Source organism: Betta splendens, chromosome 22, assembly GCF_900634795.4.
Source record: "Betta splendens chromosome 22, fBetSpl5.4, whole genome shotgun sequence".
NCBI lineage: Eukaryota > Metazoa > Chordata > Actinopteri > Anabantiformes > Osphronemidae > Betta > Betta splendens.
In genome coordinates, this window is record NC_040900.2 from 3,376,482 (window position 1) to 3,403,345 (window position 26,864).

Consider the following 26,864-nt stretch of genomic DNA (forward strand, 5'->3'; position numbering starts at 1 on the left):
TATCTGCAGGAGAGCCACGCCATTGGCTGCCGAGGGCCCCCTGGGGGCGGAGCAAACCGGATTCAGCGTCGAATGTTTCGTTTCCAGCTGTCACTCATGAAACTTCCAGTATACGCCGTGGCTCACCTGTGCAAGGTGAGTGATTTGGAATCGTGGGAACGGGCAATCCTTGTTTTCTGCAGTGTCAGGAACCGCCTTCGCTTTATCAGCCTCTATAGAGACACGAAAGCCTGAGAACCTTTTCATTCCCTTATGGAGGTATGGAAAATCAAGGGCGTAAACATTTCTCACAATATTGTCCCCATTATCTCAATCTAGAATGATTCTCAGAGGCTAATTTTTGGGTTGCGTGGAAATTGTCAGCCCAATGTTAAAACACAGAACCAAATGCAGCACTTATTATTATCGTTATTTAATTATACTCCAGTTTCTCAACACGAATCAATTTAGAAGGGAAACATTTTAAACAATTAGTAGAAATTCAGCGTTTTACTGAATTTGAATATGTCGCCATCCACTAACGCTTTGAATTGAGTAGTACACCATGAAATGATCCCAACAAAACAATCTGATGAAGTCACACTAAACCATGTTATTACTACCAGGAAAATGTCTCTAATCGAATACAAATTAAGATGTAGAAAGACAAAGGATTTTATTTCCGACTTGATACTTCAACAAAAACAGAACAGACAACATTAGACAACATTCTACCGGAAAGTCTGAATCATTGAAAATATAATATTTTTGTTTGTTGTTGCAAATAGTTGAATGTGACAGTTGTGTTTAACACATTCTAAAGAATAAATGACAGTCAGTATATCAATATAAAATATTGTGATATCTCTATTTTATGACCAAGTGCCTTTACAATACGTATGTATATTATTCAGCAATTAAGTCCTAGTGTTACTTTCTTATTACTATATCATATAATGCAGATTTTCTTTCTTTAGATAATAAATCACAAGATTGTTTCATTGTTCTTAGCTGCATATTCAGCAAAAAAAAACTATATAATGTCTGAAAGCGTTTTTGTTTAAATATATATATATTACCTCTGATCCCCTGGGACTCCTGAGTGTGCCTCCACCACACTGTGACCATCGCAGACGTAATCAATGAGTAGGAACTATTCTAAATATTGCAGTTTCCCACCGGACCGCATTGTAGGTTGCGCAGCGGTTCCCCTGCTGAAAAGTGATAGGAGAGCTGCGAGTTGTTGACATAATCTCCAGCTTGTTGTTTCGTGGTGCACAGACAGATATGGACGACCAGGGATGCCCGAGGTGCAAAACAACTAAGTACCGGAATCCGTCCTTGAAGCTGATGGTGAACGTCTGCGGACACACACTGTGAGTATTTTTGTCTGACAGCTAACACACAGTACAGAGTGAAGAGAACAGCGAAGACGTTTGTGCTTTACACTGTGCAAAATCACCACCAACAACACGAGAAGCAGCCAACGTCTTTATATAAGGTGTGCTTTGAATTTTGCTCACCTCTCTAACGTTTGTGTCTCGCCTCATGTTTTCTGTTTGCACGTTACAACGTTTGAATCTATGAGCATTTTGCTAACAGCTAATCGTCCACTTTGCTCATGAATGTGTGAAATAAAACTATCAGCTGGTTATTTGTATAGATATAAACAATGGAAACTACGTCTAACTATTAGTTATTGAGCTTTTGACGTTCTAAGATAAGTTTATTTTGTCACATTCAGTACCAGGCTTTACTTATCTACATCACATTCATACACATTAACAACATATCAGTTATTGTTTGTACCAGACCATGCCAATATATAAACATATTTAAAAACAGTTAGTAGTATTGATATAGACATTGATGGGGTTTTTAACTAGCTAACATTTTATTTTAATGGTAAGTCCTGAATAGATCTATAATCTTGGTTAAACCGAATAAAGGGCAGCATATTCCATCTCTCACTACTGAGTAAAACTTGGTCACTGTGCACATTTTAGAATTTAACCTTCTGACCTTCATCTTAAAAAAACATATTCATGTAAATGAGGTGCATGTTCTCTATAAGCACTATGCAGAAGTGAAGTGGTAACCTGATGAGAGCTTCTTTTCGACCCTGTCGGTTTATTGACCATGCCATCAGGAAGTGGCCATGCTTTGTCATCAGGTCAGCGAGCTCATAACTCGACGCCTCGGTCTGGATGCAGGTCCACGCAGAGAAAATTAAAATGATTCTGCAATGAAGCAATTTGGAGAGATGTCCTAGCTCAGGTCACCTTGAATTTGTTCCACAGAGCTTGTGCCACAGTGAATTTATGCATCACTTGGAACCTGCAATTACGTTAAACTCTATTAGTGTTATTTTTTACCATTTGTCATTTGGCTCTTTGTTTGTTTTCAGTTATGAAGTTTTTTTGACATAATCAACAACTTTATGCAAAAAATGGTAAATAACAATTTAAGAAAATTAGATCCGTAAACATCAAAACTGTGTGTATGTATTTTTAAGCCTAGGCCATACATAAATGTTGTGCATCTGAAAGGTTAGGAGAGTTTTTTAATTGATTTATTTTTGGGTTCTTTGTTGACAATGAAATCAGCTGGTATTGTAAGTCCTAATAGGCAGCTCAAATTGGACTTGGTTTGGATACTTGTTAATTCCGGTCCAGGGTGACCAGGCATCCTGCCATGTCAGTGCTATACAGCTTTTAACCTCTCCTCCTCATCTAAATTTAAACCCCACCACAGCACATTTTGTGTCTGTGTCACCAGGGGCATTTGATGTGTTATATTTATTACCTTTGCATGGTGAAACTAAGCCCATGTCCTTTGGCATTTGACACTGGGCACACAGGCAGTCACAAACAATGTGTAGGTGGGCGTGTTAGACTTAGGGACAGATTACCCTCATTAAATACTTCATGAGGTTAAAGCTTACTGTAACTGATGGTGATCTATCAGATGGTTATTCAAAAAGCATACATTTACAGAATATATGTAATAGGTCAAGAGTTGAATAAGAAGGTCAATAATTTATAGCTTCAACTTGGAGATGATTAACTTAAGCTGAAGCATATGGAAACCAGTCTGGCTCTGTGCACAGGGTAAAGCATTAGCCAGTCAGCAGTGCTAAACCTTTGTAAAAGCACAATTTATCATTTCATCAGCTCATTTCTACACAGATTAAACATATGACATGGTAGAGGTATGAGTCTGATTTGAAAACAATTACAAGAACCAAACTGGCTTTTCCTCTTTTGTCTGGTCTTTACGCTGCATTAAACTAGAGCTGCTTCCTGGTTGTAGCTTATAATTAACAGGTAGAAACGAGAGTTGTGTAGACCTTCGGTTGTAAGTCAAAATGAGAAGGCTTCTAATTATATATAAAATATATATCAAAATGCTGTCAAACTAGTTCTGTCTGGTAATGCTGTAAGAGATGGTGAATAATAAAACTTGCTACTAAAAGAGAGCATAAGGTCAACAAGTGCCTTCTCAAATATACTTAAATTACTTGTATTATTGTCATTACATTCATCCATCAGTAAAAGGAACATTTTTAAAATATAATTATAACAAACAAATACTGTAGCTCTGGACCATTCTCTGTGAAGTACATCAAGTCTCTGTTTTACTTCTTTAGGATGCATAACATGCCTATGCTAGTTTTCTGTGTAAGCAATTCTACTTTTGGGCCTCAGCATTTTTGTGTGCGCTGCTGCAGGTATTGTAGGTCACAGGGCAGGAGCCCACGTCATCGCAGGTTTAAAATTGACACAAAGTCAGCGCTTTGCGTGGTGTGAACTCATGGGCTCAGTAAAAGTACAGAGACTGTCTGGAGCGTCATGATAGAAACTGGCGAGTCGGTCCGTACAGTGTGTATGTTGCTGTTTAGGGAAGTTAGGGAGCAAAGATGCAGACAAATCACCAAGAAGTGCTTTTGTAGTGGCGTTGGCGGCACGAGGCCTTAATTCTGATTCGTACTACCCCCTTCCCTGACCTGCTGACAGCTGCAGATGGGAGAGATAGGCGCCTGGAGCTCCGCTCGGACAGGTGAGAGAGGCGGGAGTCGTGCGAGCAAGACAGTGAACACAGCCCTGGCACACAGGATGGAAAACTACTGAAGATCTGTCGGTTCCTTTACCAGCAATAACGCATGACTTTGCCACAGGATTTCTGGATCTCGCTTTGATTACAATTGCGAAATGTGAGAGCTGTCACTTAGGGAAAGCACTCTTCAGAAGAAACATGGCAAATTGACTATTAAAGTCTCCTCCCTGCCTTTTTAGACATTTGCCACTCTGCTCTAGAATTACCAAGGCTTCCCCTATGGAGAGTTTTGTTGTGTGGTCCATTTATAGGGCAAGGGGCAAGCTACGCCCTTCTCCTTGCGCCGTGTTGATGAATGGGCTCTTTGTGGGCCTGTGGAAACAGGCTGGATCCTTCCATCTCCCTCCATATGGCTGGGCCTATACATCTCCTGTAGCCTGGGGGCCACAGTGAACATCTGCCTCTTCCAGGCCGCACTTGAGCCGTGGGCTTCTCATGGATCCCAGGACCAACTGGACAACACGCGTTTCTGTCCATTGTTCAGCTTTCGTTTTTATTTCGCCGCTTTGCACAAGCCAAGCCAAACTGGCGTGTTTGTAATGCTCCATCTATTTCACTGCATATTTCGGGCTGTAAGCTTGGTGTCGCACCTGGCAGGTTGGGCTTGTTTAGCCCATATCTAAGATGCTGCACATAAACAGCTAAATTCCACGGATCTGCAGTTTCAGTTTACTTTTGAAGTTGATTCCTGCTGATGAAGTGAAAAGTCTGTGCCATTATTGTTCCAATAAACTAAGTCCCTGAAGTTTGACTAGTCACCAGTGTCTCAAGCCAAGTCTTTGTGTTTTCTGGGAAAGACTGACTTAACCGTAGCTTATGGTGAAAAATCCATTCAATGTAGCTGTATTTTATCATAAAACGTTTAGCAGATAGTGACATTTAGAAACCAGATGTTGTCTTTTTCTTAGAATATGGGCGAAGCTGTGGAAATAAAGATCTACAGAGATTTAATTAGATGTACTGAGCAAACGTTTATCCAGGTCCTCAACGCCAGAGGAGATTTAGGAGCATTCTCATTGTCTTGAGTGTCCACTCCTCATTTGAGTGTGACTGATGGGTAAACGCCTACCTGCATAAAGGTGTGATTGATGGCTAAGCTCAGGGCTGTGACCTCAGCTAGGTCTGCAGGTCTGTTGTTGTGGAGTTGTGGAGTTGTGTCACAATAGACCGTGAAGGAAGTCTTCCGGATTGAACCTCGACTTTGCCTCAACATTCTCCAGCCTCACCTGAAGAGACTTTCTGCTTGTGATTCATAGTTGCTTATATTGTATGAGGAACTAGGACCTGCCTGAAAAACTCATCATGGGGCTCTGTACTGCTACATTCCTTTCTTGTAAAGTAATCATTTCCATTAAACAGATTTATAGCAGATATTTTTATCAGTAACATAGCCTTTTTTTCAAATGTGATATAAATGATGCCTGAGCCTCTCAGTAATACAGCTTCCTTTTATTCAGATTCCACAAGGAGAAAAGCTGGAACTGATTGCAGTGAACCATTTTTTTCTTTGTGTTGATCACAAAGTCAAAATACTTTCACACAAGATAATTTAGTTTAATATTCCTTACACTTACAGTCCGGCTTAGGTTTTTCATGAGTGACATAGGACTTACATCTCTCTTCACTACATACTGAATCATACTTTCCTGTGAAGCACCATTAGGCAACGTGGCAAAATGACTGAGGTCTGTTGAAATAACAATAAAGCAAATGTTTTTCCAGCGCAGACAGACACTGCATTGATGGGGTGTCAGACTAATTTCCTCCTTCATGAAAGTGGGCGGCAGCCTAATCGACATTCCAATCATAATCCCACCCATCTTTGAGCACTTAGTGGAAATATTCACATGCGCCTTTATCCATCACTGTGCCTCGTGATAACTTACAGATTAAATAAAAACTTGCACTCGCTTGCAGGGAGAACTGTATTTCAGGTCTTTTGGGCATTATTGTTGTTGTTGTGGAGTTGTGTCGCGTGGGAGGGTCACCCCTGGAAACAGCCATCCTCGCTTGGTAGCACTTTCTAAACCCTGGTCTTTTTCTCTCCTCCTTTAAGATGCGAGAACTGTGTGGAGATGCTGTTTGTGCGCGGCTCCGGCAACTGCGTACAGTGCGACACGCCCCTGAGGAAGAGCAACTTCCGAGTGCAGCTCTTCGAGGACCCGACCGTAGATAAGGAGGTGGAGATCCGCAAGAAGGTGCTGAAGATGTGAGTGAGGGGGCCTGGGAGGGTGAGGGGTGTGGCTCTGTGTGTTTATGTGTCATCTCCTGCCTCCTCCCACTTCTTAAGCCACCTTTGTCTTTCTCATTACACTGTTTGTTTTGTAGACAATAAGCCTCCCCATGGGGGGCTCAAACAGGAAGGCTCTTTCCCTGCCAGGTTTTTACTTCGCAGTCCTTCTTTCTCTCCTCTCATCTCTCCCTCTCTTTAATAGCCCTTAATTGACATGTAATGTGTGTCTATGAGGCTGCATGCAGACTTCATATTATAAAATCGTTCATTTAATGGACCGTTCAAATTAATGTCTGTATGTATTTGCTTTTATCAGGTTTTCCTATTTGCATCTCATCACTTCTGTTCTGTTCTTCCCCTGCAGATATAACAAGAGAGATTTTGACTTCCCCAGCCTCAGAGAATATAATGATTACTTGGAGCAAGTGGAAGACATAGGTAGGACGATACAGGCATTTTAAAGCTTGTTGCTTTGTTGTCATATCTTAACTGGCAAACCACCATCAACAGTGTTTGGACTGATGTAGACATAGATATGTGGCGAGTTGTCAAATGCTGCTGCAATGAAGAAAACGTCTATGGCCTTGAAATCATAGCATGTGGGATTTTGTTTTAAGTCAAAGATTCCTTGCATTCAGTCGACAAAACATTTGACTTTAAATAAAGAACCTTCTCCTTAAATTCCATGAAGCAGCGTCTGCTTGAAGCTTGTGTCAGTTTTTGTTTTGACAATAAACCATACCTGTATATTTTGCATGTGGCTGCTCTGCTGCACCACAAAAAAATCTATCGCACTGAAGTTGGGAGACATATTGATTCGCCAGATGTCTTTTTTGAGACTGCAACATTCATTTAAATGGAAAGTTTGTGTTTGAGTGTTGCTTTACACACTTTCTTTTAACCAGACACATTTGTTATGTTTGGCGCAACATTAAACTCCTCCGACTTAAGTTTAAATTAATAGTGTTATAGGTTTAATTTTCTGCACAGTGGGAATCTGTGATGCTGGAGCTACATAATACTCTCAACTGTGATTTCTCTCTTTAGTGTATAACCTAACAAACAATATTGATGTGGAAAACACCAAGCTGAGGATGGAGCAGTACCAGAGGGACAATAAGGATCTAATTCAACGGAACAAGGCTAAACTTGTATGTACCATGTGTTTTTTCGCACTTGTATAAAGACTTTATTAATGACTAAGTCGATGCTAAAATGAGAATTGGAAGGATGATTTCAACGAGTTCAGCCAGAGTGACATCCAACCTCCAGGCCCATATGTAGTATAACTGACTTTACAGCGTGCTCTTTCTCTTACCATCTCCTCATTAGACTCGAGAACAGGAGGAGCTGGAAGAGCTGCTGTTATTGGAGCAGCAGGGCAATGAGCAGCGGAGACTCGAGGCTCTGCAGGAGGAACAGAGGCAGCTAAATGCTAAGAGGAAGAACAAGCAGGCTCTGCTGGATGAACTAGTGAGTAACAGATGTCACACGCACATATGTCTCTAGAAGGACATATCAGGTGATGCACAAATACATCGGATGCCCCGTGTTTAACGCATAAACATTATAAAAAAACACATACACACCCTCAGCCTGAGGGTTCAGTTCTGTGAGATCATTAAGAGCTTATTACCAGTCATTGTCCTGCAGGCTGCATTGTTCTCACTCTGTGATTCCATAGACTCTTGGCTCCATTGTGTTGCGTTGCTAGCTTTGGAAGTAATTGTTCCTCCAGAGTGGGCTGCTGAAGGACCATCACAGATAACAGACTAAGCTGTGTGTTTGTTTGTTTAAGGCACGGGGCCTGTTGACTGTAGGCAGATGAGATCAGCCCTCACCCCCCTTGAGGGAACTCTGTCGAGGTCTGACATCTGTACACGTCAGTGGCCACAATGCTCACTCTTGTCACATGAGCTCACTAGAACCGTGCCAAAGGATAGCTTTGAATTTCTTTGCTGCTTCTTCCTGGGACAGTGGTTTACTAATTAATTATTTACATCACTTGGAACTTTATTGCAGACTTTTTTTTAATTCTTTGTAAATTAAATTCATAGAACTATGTAATGTACCCTATGCCTAACCAAACGTGTGTAACCAACAAATTAAAGTGATATATTTTTGCAGTCGGGACATAATATGTTAACATTGGAAGCAGTTAAATCACTTTTGGCTTATTTTTAAAATCTAAGGCTCCTTAAAATGCCCAACCATTACAGACCCACCCCATCAAATATGTTCTACGTCCTTAGTGAACAACATGTCCAAACCTGCGTTCGTAGACCTCTGTGCTTGGCAACACTCCACTGGAGAAATTGAAACGTCCGACCTTGCATTTAATGGAGGTGAAGGCGGCGCAGTGCACTTGAAGCAGCGTCCCCTGCAATGCCACAGTTTTGTTAATATGGCTCGCATCGATAACGTGGCAGCTAGCCTGAAAGCACCTTTTACTGATGGTTATCCTGTTAGACAGAGACGTCCTGGAGCTGGTGTGGAGAGGGTGACTGCTCAGGAGTTTCAGTGTGAGATGTGTTTTTTGAAAGTCGCACATTTAGATTAACATTCCTATAAATTCCTGTTTGTGTCTCCAGGAACAGTCTCAACTTCCTGCCACCATCTTGCTCGCCCAACACAAGGCCCGTGCTGCCCAGCTGGAGACTCAGATAGATCAGCAGAAGCAGACAGTCAAACCTACCAATCTGTTTTCAACAGGAATCCATATGGTGAGTGCAGGAATTTAGGCACATTAGCTCTTTAACCTTAGTTCTTTCACATTAATTTAAAGTTCTGTGTTCAGGTATGTAGTTTATGAATATGTCCAGCTGTAAAGGTCTGTGTTGACACACCTTTGACACAAGCAAAATTCTAAAATGTATAATAGCATGAATTTAAATAATTTTTATTTTCCCTTTGTTTTATAATTCACTTCTGTTTACTTAGTTTATAACTTGAGTGAAATGTTAAACCATGTATGAACTTGGGAAAGTTCATACATGGAAAACAGTGGGCGTATCTGCTGTTTGAGTCTGTATGTGTGAACAGGGAAATCCAAAAATTTGAAAGCGTACGGGAAACCCTTCTGAGTAGTTTATAGGTTTGATAGGAAGGATTATTTAACTTGTTGTTACAGCAGTTATCATTTTAAAGTTTGTTGCAACAGTTGTGAGGTAAAAGTCGGAGTTCAGATGACCAAGTAATCTGGCAGGAATGTGCAAATACTTTTCTCGGCACACCTGCTCCACTAACATAGTGGCGTTTTCATGCAAGGATAACTTGAGTGTAAACGGGACCTTGGAGTGTTCTGGGCATTTGGTTGGTGCAGTTAAGGTCATGGTGTGATTTTCTTTTAGTGCTAATTTAAAGTTTATGTGGAGTGGTTGTTGACAATAGAGTGGCAATACCAGACCTTCAAAGGGAGAATGCTCTATCGTGCCTGTGTTTCTTCAGAGCGGGAACAGGCCTTCGCTCCTTCAGTCATGTCATCACATTCTTTTGGGAAAGAGGTGCAACCCACAGAGCAGGCATGTGGGCTGAGGGCTCGGGTCCCTCTGAGCTTGAAGCTGTCTGTGGGGATGTTTTATTTGTCTATATATACATGTACACACCCCACCAAGTTATTGTGACACTTGTCCCATCTCGAGGCAAAACCTTATGAGGCATAGTTGTCCTTCCGCAATGATGCATTGGAAAATATACAGTTGAGCCCAAAATTATTCAGACCCCTGGCAAATTCTTGTTACTAAGTTACTTTTATTCAACCAAAAAAGTTTTTTTTGACCAGAAATGACACCTACTGCTCTCAAAAGATAATAAGACGATGCACAAGTACAAGGGGCCACATTGTGGAGAGAATGATTGCTTATCTTTTATTTAGGAGACTTTTCCACAATGACGCTTGTACATCGTCTTATTATGTTTTGGGAGAAGCCCATTTTAATTAATTAATTACATTAATTATTCTAATTTTTTTTTTTAATTGTGGTTGAATGAAAGTCAGAATTTGTGAGGGGTATGAATAATTTCGAACTTGATTGTATGTGCTTAGGACCCACCTAGACTCTCGACTTGATTTGTAACCAGAATTGCTTTATTCCTTTATCTGTTTATCGTGACATTGTGAAACTTCTCAGTATTCACATCAATAATCAGATACAGTGCTAATAAGTGAGACTTTTTAACCGACTTGTGAAATCAGTCTAGAATTGATCCAAAAAAAGGATGTGGTTGTCTGACTCTTGATGTACAGCCTGGAGTTGAACTTGCTAAAGGAGAGGGGAACAGCATGATTGTGTTTCCCTTGGCTTCGTCTGCAGCTGTTTTTCCTCAGCTTCGTTCTTCCCATTTCTCTTCATCTCGCTGTCCCCGCTCCTGTTGGTGGAGCAGAGCTCTCACCATGCATCTGCTGTGTTGATCTGAGAGACTTGAGTCAGGGGAGTGTGTGGGTTTGGCTTCCCCCTCACCTCAGAGTCCATAAGAATGACTCCTGTTTGACTTGGTGGGGTTTCAGCACAGAGCAGCGGATTCCTGCAGATTGCTGGAATTCATTTATCTGCTGGGTTATCGATCCTTGTTCCAAGCAGCGTTTCAGTTTTTCTTCAGCAGAAGGCAGGGAATTATTAAATATAAACACACTTGGAAGCTGAATTTCTCAGCTTATTTGTGCTTTCCCCCTAAAAGCACAGCGGTCACAGACTTTGTGACCTCTTGTTTTTTTCATGTGGATTTTTTGGGTAAAGTTCTAAACTTCCTGTCTCCACCCACTATCCACACTAACCAGCACCGGTCCCTGCCCCATCCCTTCAGTCAGCTGCTTCACCCTGGGCCAAGGTGAGCTGTCACTGGTAGCATTACATATCTGACAACGTTTGAGAGTCAAGTAATGTCAGGATGCCAATTCTTCCTTAGTTTTCCTGCGGCTTCTGTTTATATTTAAAGTGTGATCTAATGTTAGATCTAGTTGTGTCATGTTGTTTACTGGGTCATAGGGACATCTCAACCATGCAGGCTGTGCCGGGTAATTTTCCAGGAGGCGGTGGAGGGGACACCAGCCCTGATCCCAACTCTCTTTGTGCGTTAACATGCAATAAAATAGAGGTTTTAGGAAGTTAGTCAATCCTGAGGGAACGCAGTCTCAGTCCAGGTGTGACATGAGGTGGGATGGGCCTGGTCTTGCCTCCAGAATGGCCTGGAATCGCTGACTAATCCCTCACTTTGTAGGTAGTCTATTGAACCAAGTCAGGCAAACCTTGTATGCGGGTGCATGCGTATATTCATAAAGGCACACTCCCCTTCCCAAGTCTGAGTCAACATCCTTTGAAGAATAAAGTGTCTTTTTTTTAAATAGACGTCCGCTGATATCAAAAGACTCTGTGTGGGAGGAAGGGAACTATTCACAGTTTAAACAGGTTGCTTGTTGATGTCTGACACATGATGACTCTTGTCATCATACTTGGCACCTGCCCAGAGCAAAACATAGAAGTGGGCTAGGGGTTATTAGCATATAAATTTCTTGAATAAGTGTGTACGTGTGAGCGTAGGGATTGTCCTCAGCTGCTTCAGTGTCCCATTCCTAAAGCCGTTGACCGTTGGGGAATCTCTTTACCTTGGGACAGCTTTCAGCGCCATCTTAAATGAAAGGTCCTGGGTTCCAGCACCACTGGGGCCCGAGCCACTTCTCGCAATTGGCAGAGCAGCTGACATACCTGACGAGGCCGGCATGGGCACCCAATGAAAGCAGGAGGCACACTCGCACATAAACAAAGTACACCTCACAGAAATGTGGGTGGAAGGTTTATCCCTAAACATAGACGTGTCGCAGTCTGAAATAACCCTGGGTTCTCTCTGGCTTTACTTCCTGTCTGCTCCACGGCAGTAGCCTTTGACTAACATAGAAAACAGAAGCACAAGAACACACACACTCACGCACGTTCAGGCTGCGAGCTTGTTTGCTCAGGTCTGTTTTACCTGGTTGGGTTGTCCTCTACAGTGACCTCTGTGTGGTAGACATACTCATCCAAGCCAGGCCGAGCTCTGCTTTGCTTTTTTATCGCAGACTGGCCTAACCTGTTTTCCCTGAGAGGTTGTCACTAGTTACTCACCACAACCCCCACTCACCTGCTCACTATTTTCTATTCAATTTCTTTTAGTTGCATTGTTTGGTCCAGTAACACACAGATATTTATGGTTTTATTGATGTAAAAAATTGACATATAAACAACTGACAACCTGAAGATGGAGAATGAACCTTCTCTGCTCCCTGTCCTTTTCTCCGGGTGGCTGTTAGCAGGTTGATAGCTGCAGGGGAGTCACCTCACGGGGTAAAGAGAAGCGTCGGCCCTGATTGGCAACGCCACATGTAGGCATTCACACCTCTGCCCCCTGACTTGGCTCTGTTTAGGTTGGCCTCATCAACCCTCGCCGACGGGCAAGCTGGCCCAGCCTGGTCCAGCGGAAAAAGGAGTTGTCAGCTTTAGGGGCTTTGCGCTGGGGCAGCTGCCAGTCATCAGGCAGTTATATTTAAACCTGTGAGGCGAGGGGAGGCACCATGTAGGCAGCAGCTTTTACACTTGCTACTTGCTGCTCAATGGGCTGGTTGGCAGCCCAAAGCCTTTTATCCACACAGAAGCACTGGCAGGACCCGAGCGGAAGGTGGAAGTGAGGGCTGAGGTTTGGATGCCACTCGACCGACCCCTAACGGGGCTTATTCGTTTTATCCCCTTTACATTGCTGAGCACTATTTCCTTTTCCATTGTTCTCATTATCACTTTGTGCATTAGCGATGGGGTGTCACTGCCCCCGAAGCTCTGCTTGAGCTAGCTGTGGCCTCCCAAATGTTAGCCGTCCAGCGGAGTGTACACGGTTGTGTGTGTGTTGCCTTTATGTGTAGGTGCAGAAAGAGAGGTTAGTCTGTAAGCGACCTTGACGTGTCCTGCTGAGCCGCAGACTCAGGGGAGAGATTGGGGGCTGATGATTGTGCAGTGTGCGTGTCACCGTGTGGAGCACGTGTGCCTGGTGGAATTTGTTGGTGCCGACCCAAAACTAGGGTCCTAGACCAGTCACAAGTGATTTCTGCTTGTTGGACCAATGTAGTACTTAATGCCCATTAATAATTCTGTAGATAGATTAAAAATTAAAGAATGCAAAACATATGATGGGTGATTGTGGATTATCACAACTCTGTCGACTTGATGCTTCATAGAAGAAGCTCTCGCAGCGCTGGGATACTTCCTTGCCCTGTAGTTTAATTTAGATTGATGACCCCCAGAGGTTCATTTTGAAGTCAAATGAGCATTATAAGAGTTTCAAATACTAGTTCCGCACAAACTTGAAAGCATCACGATAGCACACATGATGTTGTATAGGTTGTAAAAGGGGCCTCTGTGATGGTAAAAGCAGATGTCTGCTCTGGCTCCTTTTAAGTGATGTTGTTCCAGTGGCTCCTACTACCTTGGTCTTTTTAGCTTTAATGGGCCTGGAGGTCTTCTTCACTTCTTCCTGTTGATTTCTTTCATCAATTGATTTTTATTTATTAATCAATTTGCGCTGCCTTTGTTAATGTATTGAGAAGAACAAAGCTTGATCTTGTTTCTGCGTGTTTCATGTCGTGCTTGTTTGTGCTCGTGTGTCTCTGCCGTTTTTCAAGGTGTCCTTCCAGAGGAATGCGACAAATATTCCTGTAGACTGGGTTGGCTCTGTTCCGTCACATTAAATCTTATTTACTACCCTTTTAGCCATCTTCAACTCCCAATTTGCTGCTCGGGTCCTCCACCTCTCTCCACCATGGGACACTTCTCCCTGTGCTTCTCTCGCCTCCGCTTGTTGCGATGCATTCCTTTGATGGACAGAGTAAGGGAGTTAAATGGTGGTGGAGATGTGATAGGAGATTCGTGTCAGGACTGACGCTGAATGACTGACTGTGTTTGGGTTGGTTGGTCTGTGTTTCATTAGTCTGTGGTGGGGCGCCGCTGTGTTGCATGAGTGAAAAAAAACATGATAGCTGTCACTGGCACCTTCTAAGACGAAGGATGAACGAACACTTGAGAGATGGAGGCATCTGGTGTAATGTTGTTTTTTGAATGAACATTTTTATAGTGACTGATAAAGGAAAAGAAGATAACCCTGTAAGGAAGACCTGTTATTCCACTTGTTTCCTAAGCATTAGATGGTGCTGCCAAAAAACATGTTGTGTGTTGAGCAGACCTTCAACTTTCCCTTTTCTTTCCCTGGAAAAACTTACTCTGTGTCTGTTAATGCACTGCCACTGTCACTATTTCTTCTGCTCCCCCCGTCTGCGTGTATAAACGTCTGCTGAATACAACAAGCCGAGACTCGTCTAGTTAAAGTAGCTGAACGTTATTCTGAGGGAAAATGGGATTGGATGAAACTGATAAAACCCTGAATCACAGCATATGAACGTTTATATTAAATGTTGATATATGTGGACATTCTGAAAATTGGTGGTAATTTTTGTTTGTGGTTTGTGGTAATTTGTAGACATATTATTCAGATGTGGCATCTGGCAGAAAGCTCATCTGCAGCCCTCATACCAGCTGACTTGGCGTTCTGGTTTGGAGAACTAACACGGTGTTGGATTTGGCTAACAAACTATGCATCCTTTGCATCGCTTGGTGATTTTGTAACTTCCAGCTTAAGTGTGGTGGCTTTTTTTTTCGTGTGTGCACATGGGCCTAAGTGTGTGAGGGGCAGGCAGTCTGGGGGGGGCACATGCTACTCGTTTAGTTTGGTTTTCATCAGCTTCCCTCTGTGCCTTGTTTATACTCCCCCCACTTCTCTTTCTTATCTTTTTATCTTCCATTTGTCTCCACATTTCTTTAATACTCTTGGTGCTTGTTTAGGCATCATCTTTTTAATTACAGGTTTGTTTCATTACCCTGGCTCATCGTTTGAGCTTCATTACTTTAATGCTGCAGAAACTAGGAGTCTGATGCTGTGTGGAAAGTCCCTTTTTAGGAGCAGAGCCACAAATCAAGTAGGTTTACATTGTTCCATTAGATCACCAGGGTGAGGAAGAGTTTTGAAAGTCAGACACAAAAGCTCAATTTTGAGCAGTTATGGATCTAAGGGTTCTCATAAAAAAAAAAACAATCTGATAGATAATAGTTTTGCGTACATGTCAATCTGCCTAAGACACGAGAACCATCATCTTGTGTTACATACATGTGTTTCTCTGTTGTGTTTCTTCCTCCAGCGCCAGACGGTCTCGCTACAGACTGTACCCAGGATTGAAGAGGTTTTGTACCACTACCATCCTCTTCACATTGAGACCTATGGACCACAAGTGCCTGAACTGGAGCAGCTGAGCAGATTTGGGTAAAAAGAATTTACATGAGACGGACGTATATTCATTTCGTTTGAGCTGTACAGTATTAGCTTTGTTTGTTTAAACAGTAACCAAAGAGTAACCGGAAGAGTCCTAAATGTCATTATCTATTTTAGGAAGGATCTCATTTGTTACTAAATAAGCCATAATAACAGATAGGCAATGCTCAGGGACCGTTATTGTCTGAGAATTTTTATTCATATGTCAATATTTATTATAATAGTAAAGTATTATAAGTATAGGTAATTGACTTGAAACTATCTGGGCTATGTTAGCTAGTTACAAACAAAAACGTGTACCTAAACTGAATGGTCCTATAGTACTCTTGTATGACAATGGGTAAACTAAGTGAGTGGGTGTTTTTTCGTGCAATACATTGTGGGGTTTTTGGTTAGAGAGCAGCTCGGGAAGCCTGGCTCATCTCACTTAATTGTCATCAGATTAACTGAGAGGAAAGAGGGCTGAGAGAAGAAGTAGGAAGAGATCGGGAGAGCAAGCAAAGGAGTAACAACTATCGCCCTGCCACAAGCCACTACACTGCCTCTGCAGGAGTGCCCATTAACACACACACACACAGGAAGTGCTTTCCCCCGACGGCCCCTTTGGGCCAATCAATCCTTGACGCCATTGGTCCAGCCTGTACTGAATGTAAGCTATCCATCAGACAGTCGAGCGCCCAGTCGTCTGCACTGCCCCTGGCTGGCACTGAAGCCTGCCCTCCGCGTGTGGGCAGGCCTCTTTTATTGGGTGACATGAGGCACATGAGGTCATGTACATTTGGGGTGAGCTGTTTGGATTTCAGCTCAACTCTTCATTTGGCTGAGATGTGCAGATTTGAACATCACGTCAGCATGTTTCAGGATCAAGGTTTTAGTTAATTCTTTGTTCTTCAGATTGAAGTTGCTATTGACTTTAGTTGCACACGCTCATCTCACATTCACCTAATTACCTGCAAAAGCGGCTACTTAAGGTGAAACCTTTTCCTTTAAGCTTGCAGTGGACTTTAAGCAGAATAACTGGTACTTACTCACATTATGTATTCAGTGAAGTGCTGAGGTCCTGCTTCTTTTGGCTAGCCTGATCAATATGCAGATGAAACGCATCTCACCCTTTTTGCCGCATGCTGGAGCCCAGAGTAGGGAGGAAGTGGGAGGGTGTCAGCAGTTCAAGGGTCCAGGAGGACCGCTGCTGGAGAGGAACGGCTCTGCCATGGAGATAAATGAGGCTCAGTTCGATGAGGAGCATCAGTCCCACTGGTGCAGGCCGCAGGCAGCGGCACGGTCAGGCCCCTTCATACAAACCACAACTCCCAAGATGCATTGTGCTCCTAAGTAAAAGCATGCAATAGTGCTGACAGTTCTGTGCAGGCGGAGGTTCAGCTAACTTTGAGGTTTTGTGCACGCAAGCTTAGATGTGTGTAGCCTTTGCAGATAATGTCCTTTAAATCTGCTGTACATTGTGTAACTGACACACTCACCCTGTTATTGCAGTTCCAGCGGTGTTGCCACAGTGGAACGCATGTGATGTGGTGAAGACTCACAAGCACGCGTGTGTGTAGTATAGTAAGCGCAGACAACACTAAGACGGTGAAAGGTCCCTTGAGTAAAACGTTGGACTAGAGTTGCAGTTCAATGACCTGTGAAGGGAATATGCTTGAACATATGAGCAGATACGGATGTGCCGGAGTGTGGATGAGGCAACACGGGCGATGAGGGGGCAGCTTCTTATTTTAAAACATGGCTGTTTGTCTTGGTCGAGACCCACGGTGACAGCAGCACCACCGGTGATTTGTCTTGGACACGGCCATCAAGCGAGACTGGCGTGTCGGGCACACACGCCCCCTCCCTGGTGGCCCCGGGGCCTCTAGGGCTCATCCTTTCGCACAGGACGCTCAGTCATCGGGTCTGACTGGAGCCATGCTTCTCATTTCAACGTGCTCTTTTCTTCTTCGCCGCTCTGCTTCTCCCTCCGCTTCAATGTCTCTTTCGCCTTGTCCCTTTGCCCCCCAAAAACCGCAGGAGTGCTGCGCGGCTGCCAGGAAAAAGAGGGGCCACGCCTCCCTCACTGTCTCTCCCTCTCGTTCAGCTGTACCTGAATAAATATGGGCTGTGCTGAGCTCTTCTATTAAAGACAGCTGCCCGAGTACTGGAGCAGAGTATTGGCTGCATGTTCAGTCAACAGGGCCTCCAAAAGTGCCCATTCAGCGTCCCCCCTGCACATACACATTCATAACCAAGTGCTATTCCCGATGTGCATAGGTGTAGAAGATATGCCACAGCGGATGGAACCCCAACTGTGTGGACTTTCTGCTATAGTAGCACAGTGCTGTCCATCTTGTTGACTGGCACATTTCCCAGGTCCCTGCGTGCGCTGTAAGAATTATGACTACACCATGAAACACGACAGCCCATACGCCAATTATCCTGCAGTGGCTCTTTGCTTTTATGTTGAACTGTAACGGCCTTTAATAAACAAAATCAAAGCAGAAGTAAATACTGCTTTACAGACCCAAACAGAAACACATGATGTTTACATTGACAGTGCTGTGATATGAGGCAGCGGCCAGAGACCGTAGCGCTGCAGTGGCTGTAGCTCCAGCATCCACTTAGACCCTGTGGATGCTGATGGGCATGACCTGAATGGAAGCAGACTTACAGTAAGTCAAAATACAGAAGCATGAGTTAAAATAGGTATAGGTTTATATACATGGAAGTCATGTGTCTTCATACTGAAGGATAAAATCAGTCTATTTTTGTTTTTGTTTGTGGCTAGATGAGCATCTGGGTCTGACTTTGTTCTCTACAAGCATATTTTTTTTTAAGCTCTGACTGCATAGGCGATGAAAGACTGACTGGGATCTTGGACAAGGACAAATCATATGGGGGAAAAATAGGGGAAAGAGAATTTTGCTGTGGAGTGTTGAAAAATTCGACTGAAACCTCAAGTGCTGACAATGAGAGCTCGCCAGAACAGTTGTTTGTGTTGGCACAGGTCGCCCTGAAATTAGCCCATCTTTCTCTGACAGAGATTGCTCAATGCGCTTCGCCAAATGCCAGTGTGTGTATAATATTTTGAAGTTTGCCTCCTCCCCCACTCCGCATTGCTTTCTATAATTGGTGGAAAAAGTGAGGGTTTCTGTTGGGAGGACTTGTCAAGCGTCCGTCTCCTGTTGGTGGGTGAAGGGGAGCAGCTGACTGAGCAGAGTGTTTAGTCTGGGGCTCCTCTCCTGGGGATGTGTGTCTCTGCACCAGGAAGTAGTCCCCGGATCACTTTGATTCACAGAACAGAAACTAGTAAGTAGCTAGAGGGTTAAATAACCAGCACGCTCGCTGTCACCTTCGCTTCATCAGCGCCGAGGGCAACCAGCCGTTTTTACTCACTAGGAGCTGCAGCCGATTCTTCTTTTCGAGTAGCCCCGTCTTTTTATGGACATATGTACAAACATGTGGACTCACAGCAGCGATACATAAATCACTGGTGCTCTCAGGCGTAAGCTAGCTATGTTTAACGTGTGCTTAAAAGATGCCTGCTCACTGTTCTGGTTGGGAGCCAAGGGTTAATGGGTCTCTGAGTGATGCTCTCCTGCCTGTGTTCCTTAGCTTTCCAAGCATCCCTTGGTGTCTGAGTGTTTATGTGAATGTGTGTCTGTTTGTTTGTGTATTTGCTTATACTACATGTTAAGTGCTTTGGTGGGAGGGAGATATCCAGAATAGTCAGTGGTGCCATCATAGCCCTCAGTTCCTGGCAGCAGGCTTAGCTAGCCTCTCCCTGCCGTCCTGGCCCAACTCCAGGACTTAGCGCTCCATCTTTCCATCTCTGGCCTAGCTGGCCAAGAGCATTACCCACTGACCCTGGATTCGGCTCTGGTAGTTAGCAGGACCACTAAACATGGCCCATAGAGTACACTTAAATCCATTCTGCCATCACTAAATTAGAGTATATGAGGTTTAAATTGCATACAAATCATTTTCCTTCGTCTGCGCTCCCCCGTCAGAACGGAGTACAGCTCGTCGGTGATATACTTCTTTTCACTCAATTGGCAGCCAATGCAAAGCAATGTGTAGAAGCTGCCACGAATAGCGTGCTTATGTACCCCAGGTTCCGTGAACCCCGCAGGGCACATATCCATCTGAGGGGCACGGCAGGCCTGGAAGGGCCAGGGGAGAGGTCGGAGGTCACTGACCGCAGGGGGACCTGAGGTGCTGCACCAGGACATCAGAGTGCTGAGACTGATGGGAGCAGAGTGATGGTACCTTGGAGAGACGAGCCTTGTATTCCGGGCCTCAAATAGACATGCACTCTCTCTCACACAAACACAGCTTTGATGCTGAAGTTAAGAGCTGAAGGCTGAGGCGCCGGTTAGTATGACCTCAGATGAACTCCCTCAAGAGCAGTGGTCTTTGATCTACTTTTTACTACTATTAGATAACGTCTCAAGGCACATATTTTTCTTTCATTCAGCCAATTAAAACACCGTTTGACGATGCCAATAAGACAATTTATGGGAAATGGTTTATTTGTCTCTTGCATAACAATAGTTTTTGCTTAGCTAGCATTACCAAGACCTAAAGCTGAACTTGGTTTCTCAAATATTCAGATATATGCTCGGTTCTGACATACTGCTCACTCAATGTGTGTGTCAGTGCTTTGTGTTTCTGTATGCAGCACAGCCAGTAACTACAGACTTCAGTGCAGGGCCTTGTCATTTAGGTGTTTCCTTAGTGTAAATCTCAGAGCTTCACTGCGGCCATGAGGTTCACAGACTTGAAATTTGCATAGCCAAAAGAGACTGCAGGCGATTTTAAAGTGCAGACGCTTGAGTCCAGCTATTTGACTTGCAAACCTGTCTGTGTCAACAGGAAGCCACATCTTCATTCACAGCATAAAGCTGTAGCTGTGCTTTGCTCCCAAGCTTCTTCTACTGTAGGTGCTTACTCTCTTCATTACTAACTAGATTAGGAAGAGTTGAGTGTGGCCACCGTCCCATTCTCCACCAGCCCCCACCCAGGCCATTATCATATCCGTCTCAGTAAACGGGCCATTAACAGACAAAGCGGTGGAGGCCAGATCACTATTGTTTTTCCTCCCATAGATCTGCGCAAATATTGATTTTTCTCTTGAAGTATGAGTCAAAATAAGCACGTGCTGTAGCTGGCTGGAGGCTTTTTACTGTACTTGTAGGTGAGTCAGGTTTGACCCAGAGAGCATGTGAAAACACAGGGGTCGTTATTGAAGGACATCATTTTATTGTGTGTATTTTGGTCAAAGGGTCTCGTTTTTTTAGGGGGTTTAGTGTTTTCCTTTTGCAGACCTTGTGCTTATGCCAGAGATGAACACAAGCCAGGCTAAACCAGGCCGCTGCCAGCGAAGGAGACACCGGCAGGCAGGGAACCCCGAGGATGATGGTCGCTCTTGTCTCCGGGTTTATTTGTGTCACAGCTGAAAGGCTGCAGGGGTCAACACCCAGCAGAGGGTGAGGTGATGTCTCCAGACTATTTTAACACGCACTAATCTGTGCAGAGGTTAGCAAAGCAGCTGCAAACTCTCTAGGGTTGCAGGCCTTGATTTGGAGCGCGACGGTGTCCGTAACTATTGTAACACACAAACTGATGTTGTGCAGTTGTTGGTGGAGAAACACCAACAAATGAAAACTCTGTATTCTCGTTCTTCGTCCCTGGGGCAAAGGGCCGGCAATGTACAGGGGGATTATCTGGCTCATTTTCCCCTCTTAAGAGCTGGAGAAGGAAAACAAACTCCTGTCATGTGGGACTTGCCACATCCATCTCATGGTCAGGGGTACTTTTCTCCTATGATGCATGAGTTATCACCCTGCCCCTGTTGTATTTTTCTCCATCCACCCTCCTTTGCTCTTTTCTTTCTTCATTCGCTCTAATTGAAATCCTCTTTGCCTCTCCCTAGTGCTTGAGGTAAATGGGTAACTGATACTAGTAGAAGAGAATCCCCCACGGGAAAATGCTATTCTTTCTCTCTTTCGCTTTATTCCCAGAATGTTACAGCTAACTCTAAAGGGCCCCTTTGCTGTATGTGCGTGTGTGGGTGTGCCTTGTGCTAGGAGCCATTCACTGGACAGCATATGTCCTTCTCCTTTGTTTACTGCCCCATTTGGTTAACGATGACACTGATGTCATGTCATTATCCTCCCTTTCCAGTCCGGTTTGCCCCCCTCCTCCTTCCTCTAAACTCTCCAGGGGGCAAGGTTATCAAATGGCAGCTCAGGAGACGAAAGAAAGATGCTCTATGAAGTATCAAGTGGCTACTGGATGTGTGATGCCTGTCCAAGCCCCATGGCTGTGGCAGTTAGGTGTGTAAGCGGGTGACCTAGGCTGTCAGGCAGCCTCTACTGCCCCCCTCAGGTTAGACTGAGGAGGTGCAGAGCAGAGACGCCACTAAGTTCTGAATGAGTAGTGACAGGTGACACTTGGACCAGAAGGTCCAAGGGTTAAATTTAAGGACAAGTAGCACAGTGGAGTCATTATCACTGATGCCTACAAGTTGTGTTTTCGACAGTCTTGCAGGCCTCAAGCCTCTCGCGTGAGAATACATTTCCATATACATTAATTTTTGTGTCAGCCAAAACTCCTGTTAACACTCTGAACATGCCCACTAAGTGCTAGCAATACCACCTCTCTGTCATCCTGCTTAGAGAAGCAGACTGGGCCTGTTGTTGGTGATAAGGCGCATGATAATGGATAAGGGGGTTCGTACGCTCATGAGAATATGATGTAACCACTCTCAGACCCCCTCCACGGTACAACTTGAGATAATCTGGTGGACAGTGAGTAGGCTAATGACTGAGGATCTGTCTCACACACTCACACGTCCCAGAGGAAGCTGCGTTCAGTGGAAAAGAGTGTGACCTTTGACCCCTGGTGATGAAAGACCGCTGTTGACAGATATAGTATACCTGTGAGAGTCCTCAGTGTTTGGCTTGTCTGCGGGAGGTTTTGTTTCTGGACCGCAGTCTGCACCAAGTCCCACATTCTCCACAGTTAAAACTCCGCTCCCCCAGTTTGTGTTTGGTATTGGTAAAAGTGTTTTTACTGCTAGATAAATATGTATTTACACACATGTGAGTTGTATCGACACAGACAGAGGGGCGGAAGCACACACTGCACATCTACACAATGCACTCAGTGTGCTGCGTGTCATACAGGGGGTACATTTTCTCTCAGGCTAGAGTGTAGGAAGGAGGGGGAGATGGAGCAGCAGTGCTGTGAGTGAAACCGGAGCCGTCTGAGGAATGCAGGGGGTGTTTTTGGAGAACTGGAGTGGAGTGTGTGGGGGGGGGGGGGGGGGGGTGACTTAAGGGGTGGGATGGGTGATTAGGGGGTGACAGCTGATTGCTGACCCCTCTATAATGACAAATCATCTGGCAGGTGTGTGGCTCTGCACCCCAACCCCCATTTCTTCAGACCCCATCATTCCCAGGCCAGGAATCTTCAACTGCTGCTGGAGCAGAGCGCTAAAGGAAGACTTCCGAACAGTCACAGCAGCCCCAAGACCGGCCCTTCAGAAGCAGGGGGCAGCCTCTGTTCAGATACAGCCTGCCCCGTGCAGCCCTCTCCATGCACTCAACATGCCAGTCTAAGCATCTTCGCTTTAATAAACATAGCTAATGAGGCTGCAGTCCTTGGAGCCATCTCAAGTAGGGTAAGATTTATTGATTTACCTGTGTAGACATCATTTTCCTGCTCCTCTGGAATCAACAGAATACTAAGTTGATCTCCTCAGCTGCCTGAAAGTCAGTATGCCCCATTTGGGTCATGAATCATGCTGAATCAAAAAAAAAATGCCTCTTTTATCTTCCATGCTGAAAGAACAAATGCTGACCTTGGATCAGTGAGGATGCTGTGAAAGCCGGCAGGTGCCAAACAGGTTTATTGATGAGTATATTAAAGGGAATGTTAGAGGACTCAGAAAATCCCATTCACACGTGGCTTATTGTGCTCGCTGTGTGGCATAAAGTCTGGATTTGTGAAAGCAGCCAGAACAGTGGATCTCTACAGTGATCGTTGCTCAAGTCTGTTGCATATTGCTCCATTGTCTTAGGCGTCTGCTCTGTGGTTTGAATGTTAAGTGTCTGTTTGCTAAAATAGCCACTGTACCATTAAGGGGCTCTTTTCTTTTCCATCAAGTCTGAGCTTCCACAGCTCCGTTTAATTCAATTCTAACTAACACATGGAGTCTAGACGAGAGGCCCAACACAGCCGGCACCTCCCTCTCACGTACTCTCTTTTTTTCCCCTTTAGTGTAGCCTCGTAGCTTTTTCCCTGATGGGTCCAAACACCCTCGATTCCGCAGAAGCTTCACCGATCAACACACAAAGAGGAGCCACACATTCCCAGTTTGAAACCACGCGGAACCTCGGCTGAGCATTTTACCACTTATCTTTTCACTTTGAATTAAAGATGGCGCAGGGCGGTGCTTTCCAGGCAGCAGACGTGGGGAACACTTTCAGGATCCCATCAGGAAAATGTCTGCATTATTAGCATTAGCAGATGGCAGTCATAGTGATAAAATTACGTGAACACTTCGTCCTCTATTAAGTATCTTAAGGAATGTTACAGTAAGAAATGGCCAATTTTGATGGTGAGTGAGCAACAAAGTCTCATATATCAGTAGTTTGTGTGTGTGTGTGTGTGTGTGTGTGTGTGTGTGTGTGTGTGTGTGTGTGTGTGTGTGTGTGTGTGTGTGTGTGTGTGTGTGTGTGTGTGTGTGTGTGTGTGTGTGTGTGTGTGTGTGTGTGTGTGTGTGTGTGTGTGTGTGTGTGGAAAATCCCTCGTATTCGCTCGTGGCAATTGCAGTGTGAGACGCCCACTGTCCCACTATGTCATTCAGTTGTCTTCATCACCTGTACCAGCCTTTTCCCACTCCCCCCCAAAGCGACATAATGGGCCAGTCCAAAGTGACCCATATTTACCCAATAATACAAGGCTTTGAAAAGACCCATATCAGGTTGCAGCTAATGCTCCAGTGGGGCCCGGAGAGTGAAAGATGTTACCGGCCTAAACGGTTCAGGTTTCGGGGCCCTGTGAACAAAAGGCAGTCTGGTCCTCGGAGGGAAATGGAGAACGAGGGGATGATGGGGTGGGAGGGCGTGGAGTCGTAGTGCCCTGACACAGTAGCATCACGGGCCTGATGGCTCCGCGTCAGACGGCTGCGCGTTAATGATGTTTTATGATTGAAAGCAGCGCAGAGTCGGCCTGTCCCGCCTCAGGCTTCAGAATATAATTAATGCATTTCACGTTACCGCCTGTCCTCGCTGTTGTCGGTTGGCTCTTCATTTGTCAGCATCCGAGGGTGCAGTCCCGTGAAGCGACTCCAGTTTATCTTTCGGTTTATAACTGGAAATGCGTACATGCGCGTATGACGCTGGACTTTACAGGAAGATGCAGCTGCCGAGTTAATGGGGCGAAACTGAACTCGTCTCAAGTGTTGGGGGGGTGAGAGGGCAGACAGGGTTGGTTTAAGGAAAGAGCGTGTGTGATGTCGATACCCAGAGGTGATTTCTCCCCCCCACACCTACCGACTTACGCTCTTCCTCCCTCTCCATCTCCTTCATGTTCTCTTTTTACTCTCCTGCTCTCTCGCTCCTTCGGGGCAGGCAGGTATAAAGTTACACAGAGCTCTCAGCTTTCTTGGAAGGAATGACCACATGAGTAGCTTGGGGATTAGATTAGCAGGAAGAGCAGACTTAGCCAGGCTGTAAATAGCCCACTTTTTTCACCATTAAAAAGGCCCAGCACAATATAATCAATAGATAGCACTCATCTGATGCAGGAAGCCATATGAGAAGGCCTCCCTCAAGTGCTCTGAAGGACAGGCTACAGCAGCTTGGGTCTAATGAAGTTATTATTAATCACTGGGCCTCCTGTTTTGAACTTGTGTTGTTTCTGTAGTGGGTGATGAGTGGTCTTTATGTGCAGGACCTGATTGACACCGCTCACAACTCTACTTCTCACTTTCGCCATCCACTGCTGGACTTTACTAGGTCATCTGTGATGCAGCTCTTGATATAATGACTCATCAAGTGACAAAACAAAGCAAAAACCTGATGTAGTCTCACTGACACCTTTTCTCCATATCCAACGCTCATTCACTCACGGACCTCAGCTCTCTGTCTCTGTGAGCCTCCCCACAGGTGTTAGGTTACTGTGTAAAGCAGCTTGAATGGGCACCACTATCACAGAGGGCTGGCTGTGCTCTTGATTCCCGATTCACTTTGAAGTTTCCCCAGCTCACAGAACAGGGGCCACAAAGCCAGACTCTCGTGTGTGTGTGTGTGTGTGTGTGTGTGTGTGTGTGTGTGTGTGTGTGTGTGTGTGTGTGCACACATCAGCAAAGCGAGGTATTGTCTGACTTTGTAGTCAGATGCTCTGAGAGAATTGTACAGAATGTGTGCAGATTTCTCCCCGTGACTACATTTGGGTGGAACAAAACCGTATTACAGTCGGGTGGGAACACAGGTCAGCTGCCCCCGTCTCACAAACTTGTCAGTAGAAGAGTATCTACCTGGGGACACGGTGTCGGGACTAATTTAACAGGTCTGCTGTTTTTCTTTCTGTGCGTGAATGTGAAAATAAACAGTGACTTTTGGCTTTGCTTAAGAGCCTGAAACGGGGATTTGGCACGATACATCTGTAAGCACTTAAAAAATAAAATACACCTATAATACTTAGAGCAATGGAGGCTTTTAGGCGCAAGGTGTTTCAGTACTAGTGCATTGGTGCGTCTGTCTTTGTGGATCTCATCAAAGCACCAGAATCCTGAGAGCTAGAAAAAAATTACTTGAAGTGAGGATTTAATAAAGAATAAAGTTACTTTCCAGTTGCTGTTGAAAGCAGCTGTCAGTTGGTGACATTATTTGTAAAACATCTCACTGCTGACGTTGACCAGTGTTTTCTGTACGTTCTCAGGTATCTGAACCACGTGCGGGCCGCCATGCCTCAGGACACAGCTGGAGGATACACTTCAGCTTTGGCGTGTCATCGGGCCATTCAAGATGCTTTCAGTGGACTGTTCCCTCAGAAAGGCTGAACACATCCAGACCTGGACTGGAAATACAGAACTACCACCATTGTGGAGAAGGCGAAAGCCTTGGTGGTGAGAAGTGCTCTGCCTCATTTTTGTAGATGTAAATACCTTTGTTTTATATTAAAATGAATCACAACCAAC

The 26,864-nt window shown here is 44.6% G+C and overlaps 1 protein-coding gene across 1 annotated transcript; it reads left to right on the forward strand.

Moving 5' to 3' along the window:
- Window positions 1-26,863, forward strand: mnat1 (MNAT1 component of CDK activating kinase). Its single transcript, XM_029139273.3, has 9 exons — window positions 1-135; window positions 1,261-1,355; window positions 6,152-6,304; window positions 6,693-6,766; window positions 7,376-7,479; window positions 7,661-7,801; window positions 8,920-9,051; window positions 15,537-15,658; window positions 26,606-26,863. Exons 1-9 carry the CDS (start codon window positions 73-75, stop codon window positions 26,724-26,726), a joined length of 1,005 nt encoding a protein of 334 aa, XP_028995106.2. The 5' UTR covers window positions 1-72; the 3' UTR covers window positions 26,727-26,863.
- Window position 26,864: the final 1 nt, after the last annotated feature.

Bases quoted from the DNA above. Each gene is read 5' to 3' on its own strand.
- mnat1 (XM_029139273.3), top strand. From the start codon at position 73: ATGTTTCGTTTCCAGCTGTCACTCATGAAACTTCCAGTATACGCCGTG. The intron at 136-1,260 runs GTGAGTGATTTG...CGTGGTGCACAG, and splicing joins CCGTGGCTCACCTGTGCAAG to ACAGATATGGACGACCAGGG. The intron at 1,356-6,151 runs GTGAGTATTTTT...TCCTCCTTTAAG, and splicing joins AACGTCTGCGGACACACACT to ATGCGAGAACTGTGTGGAGA.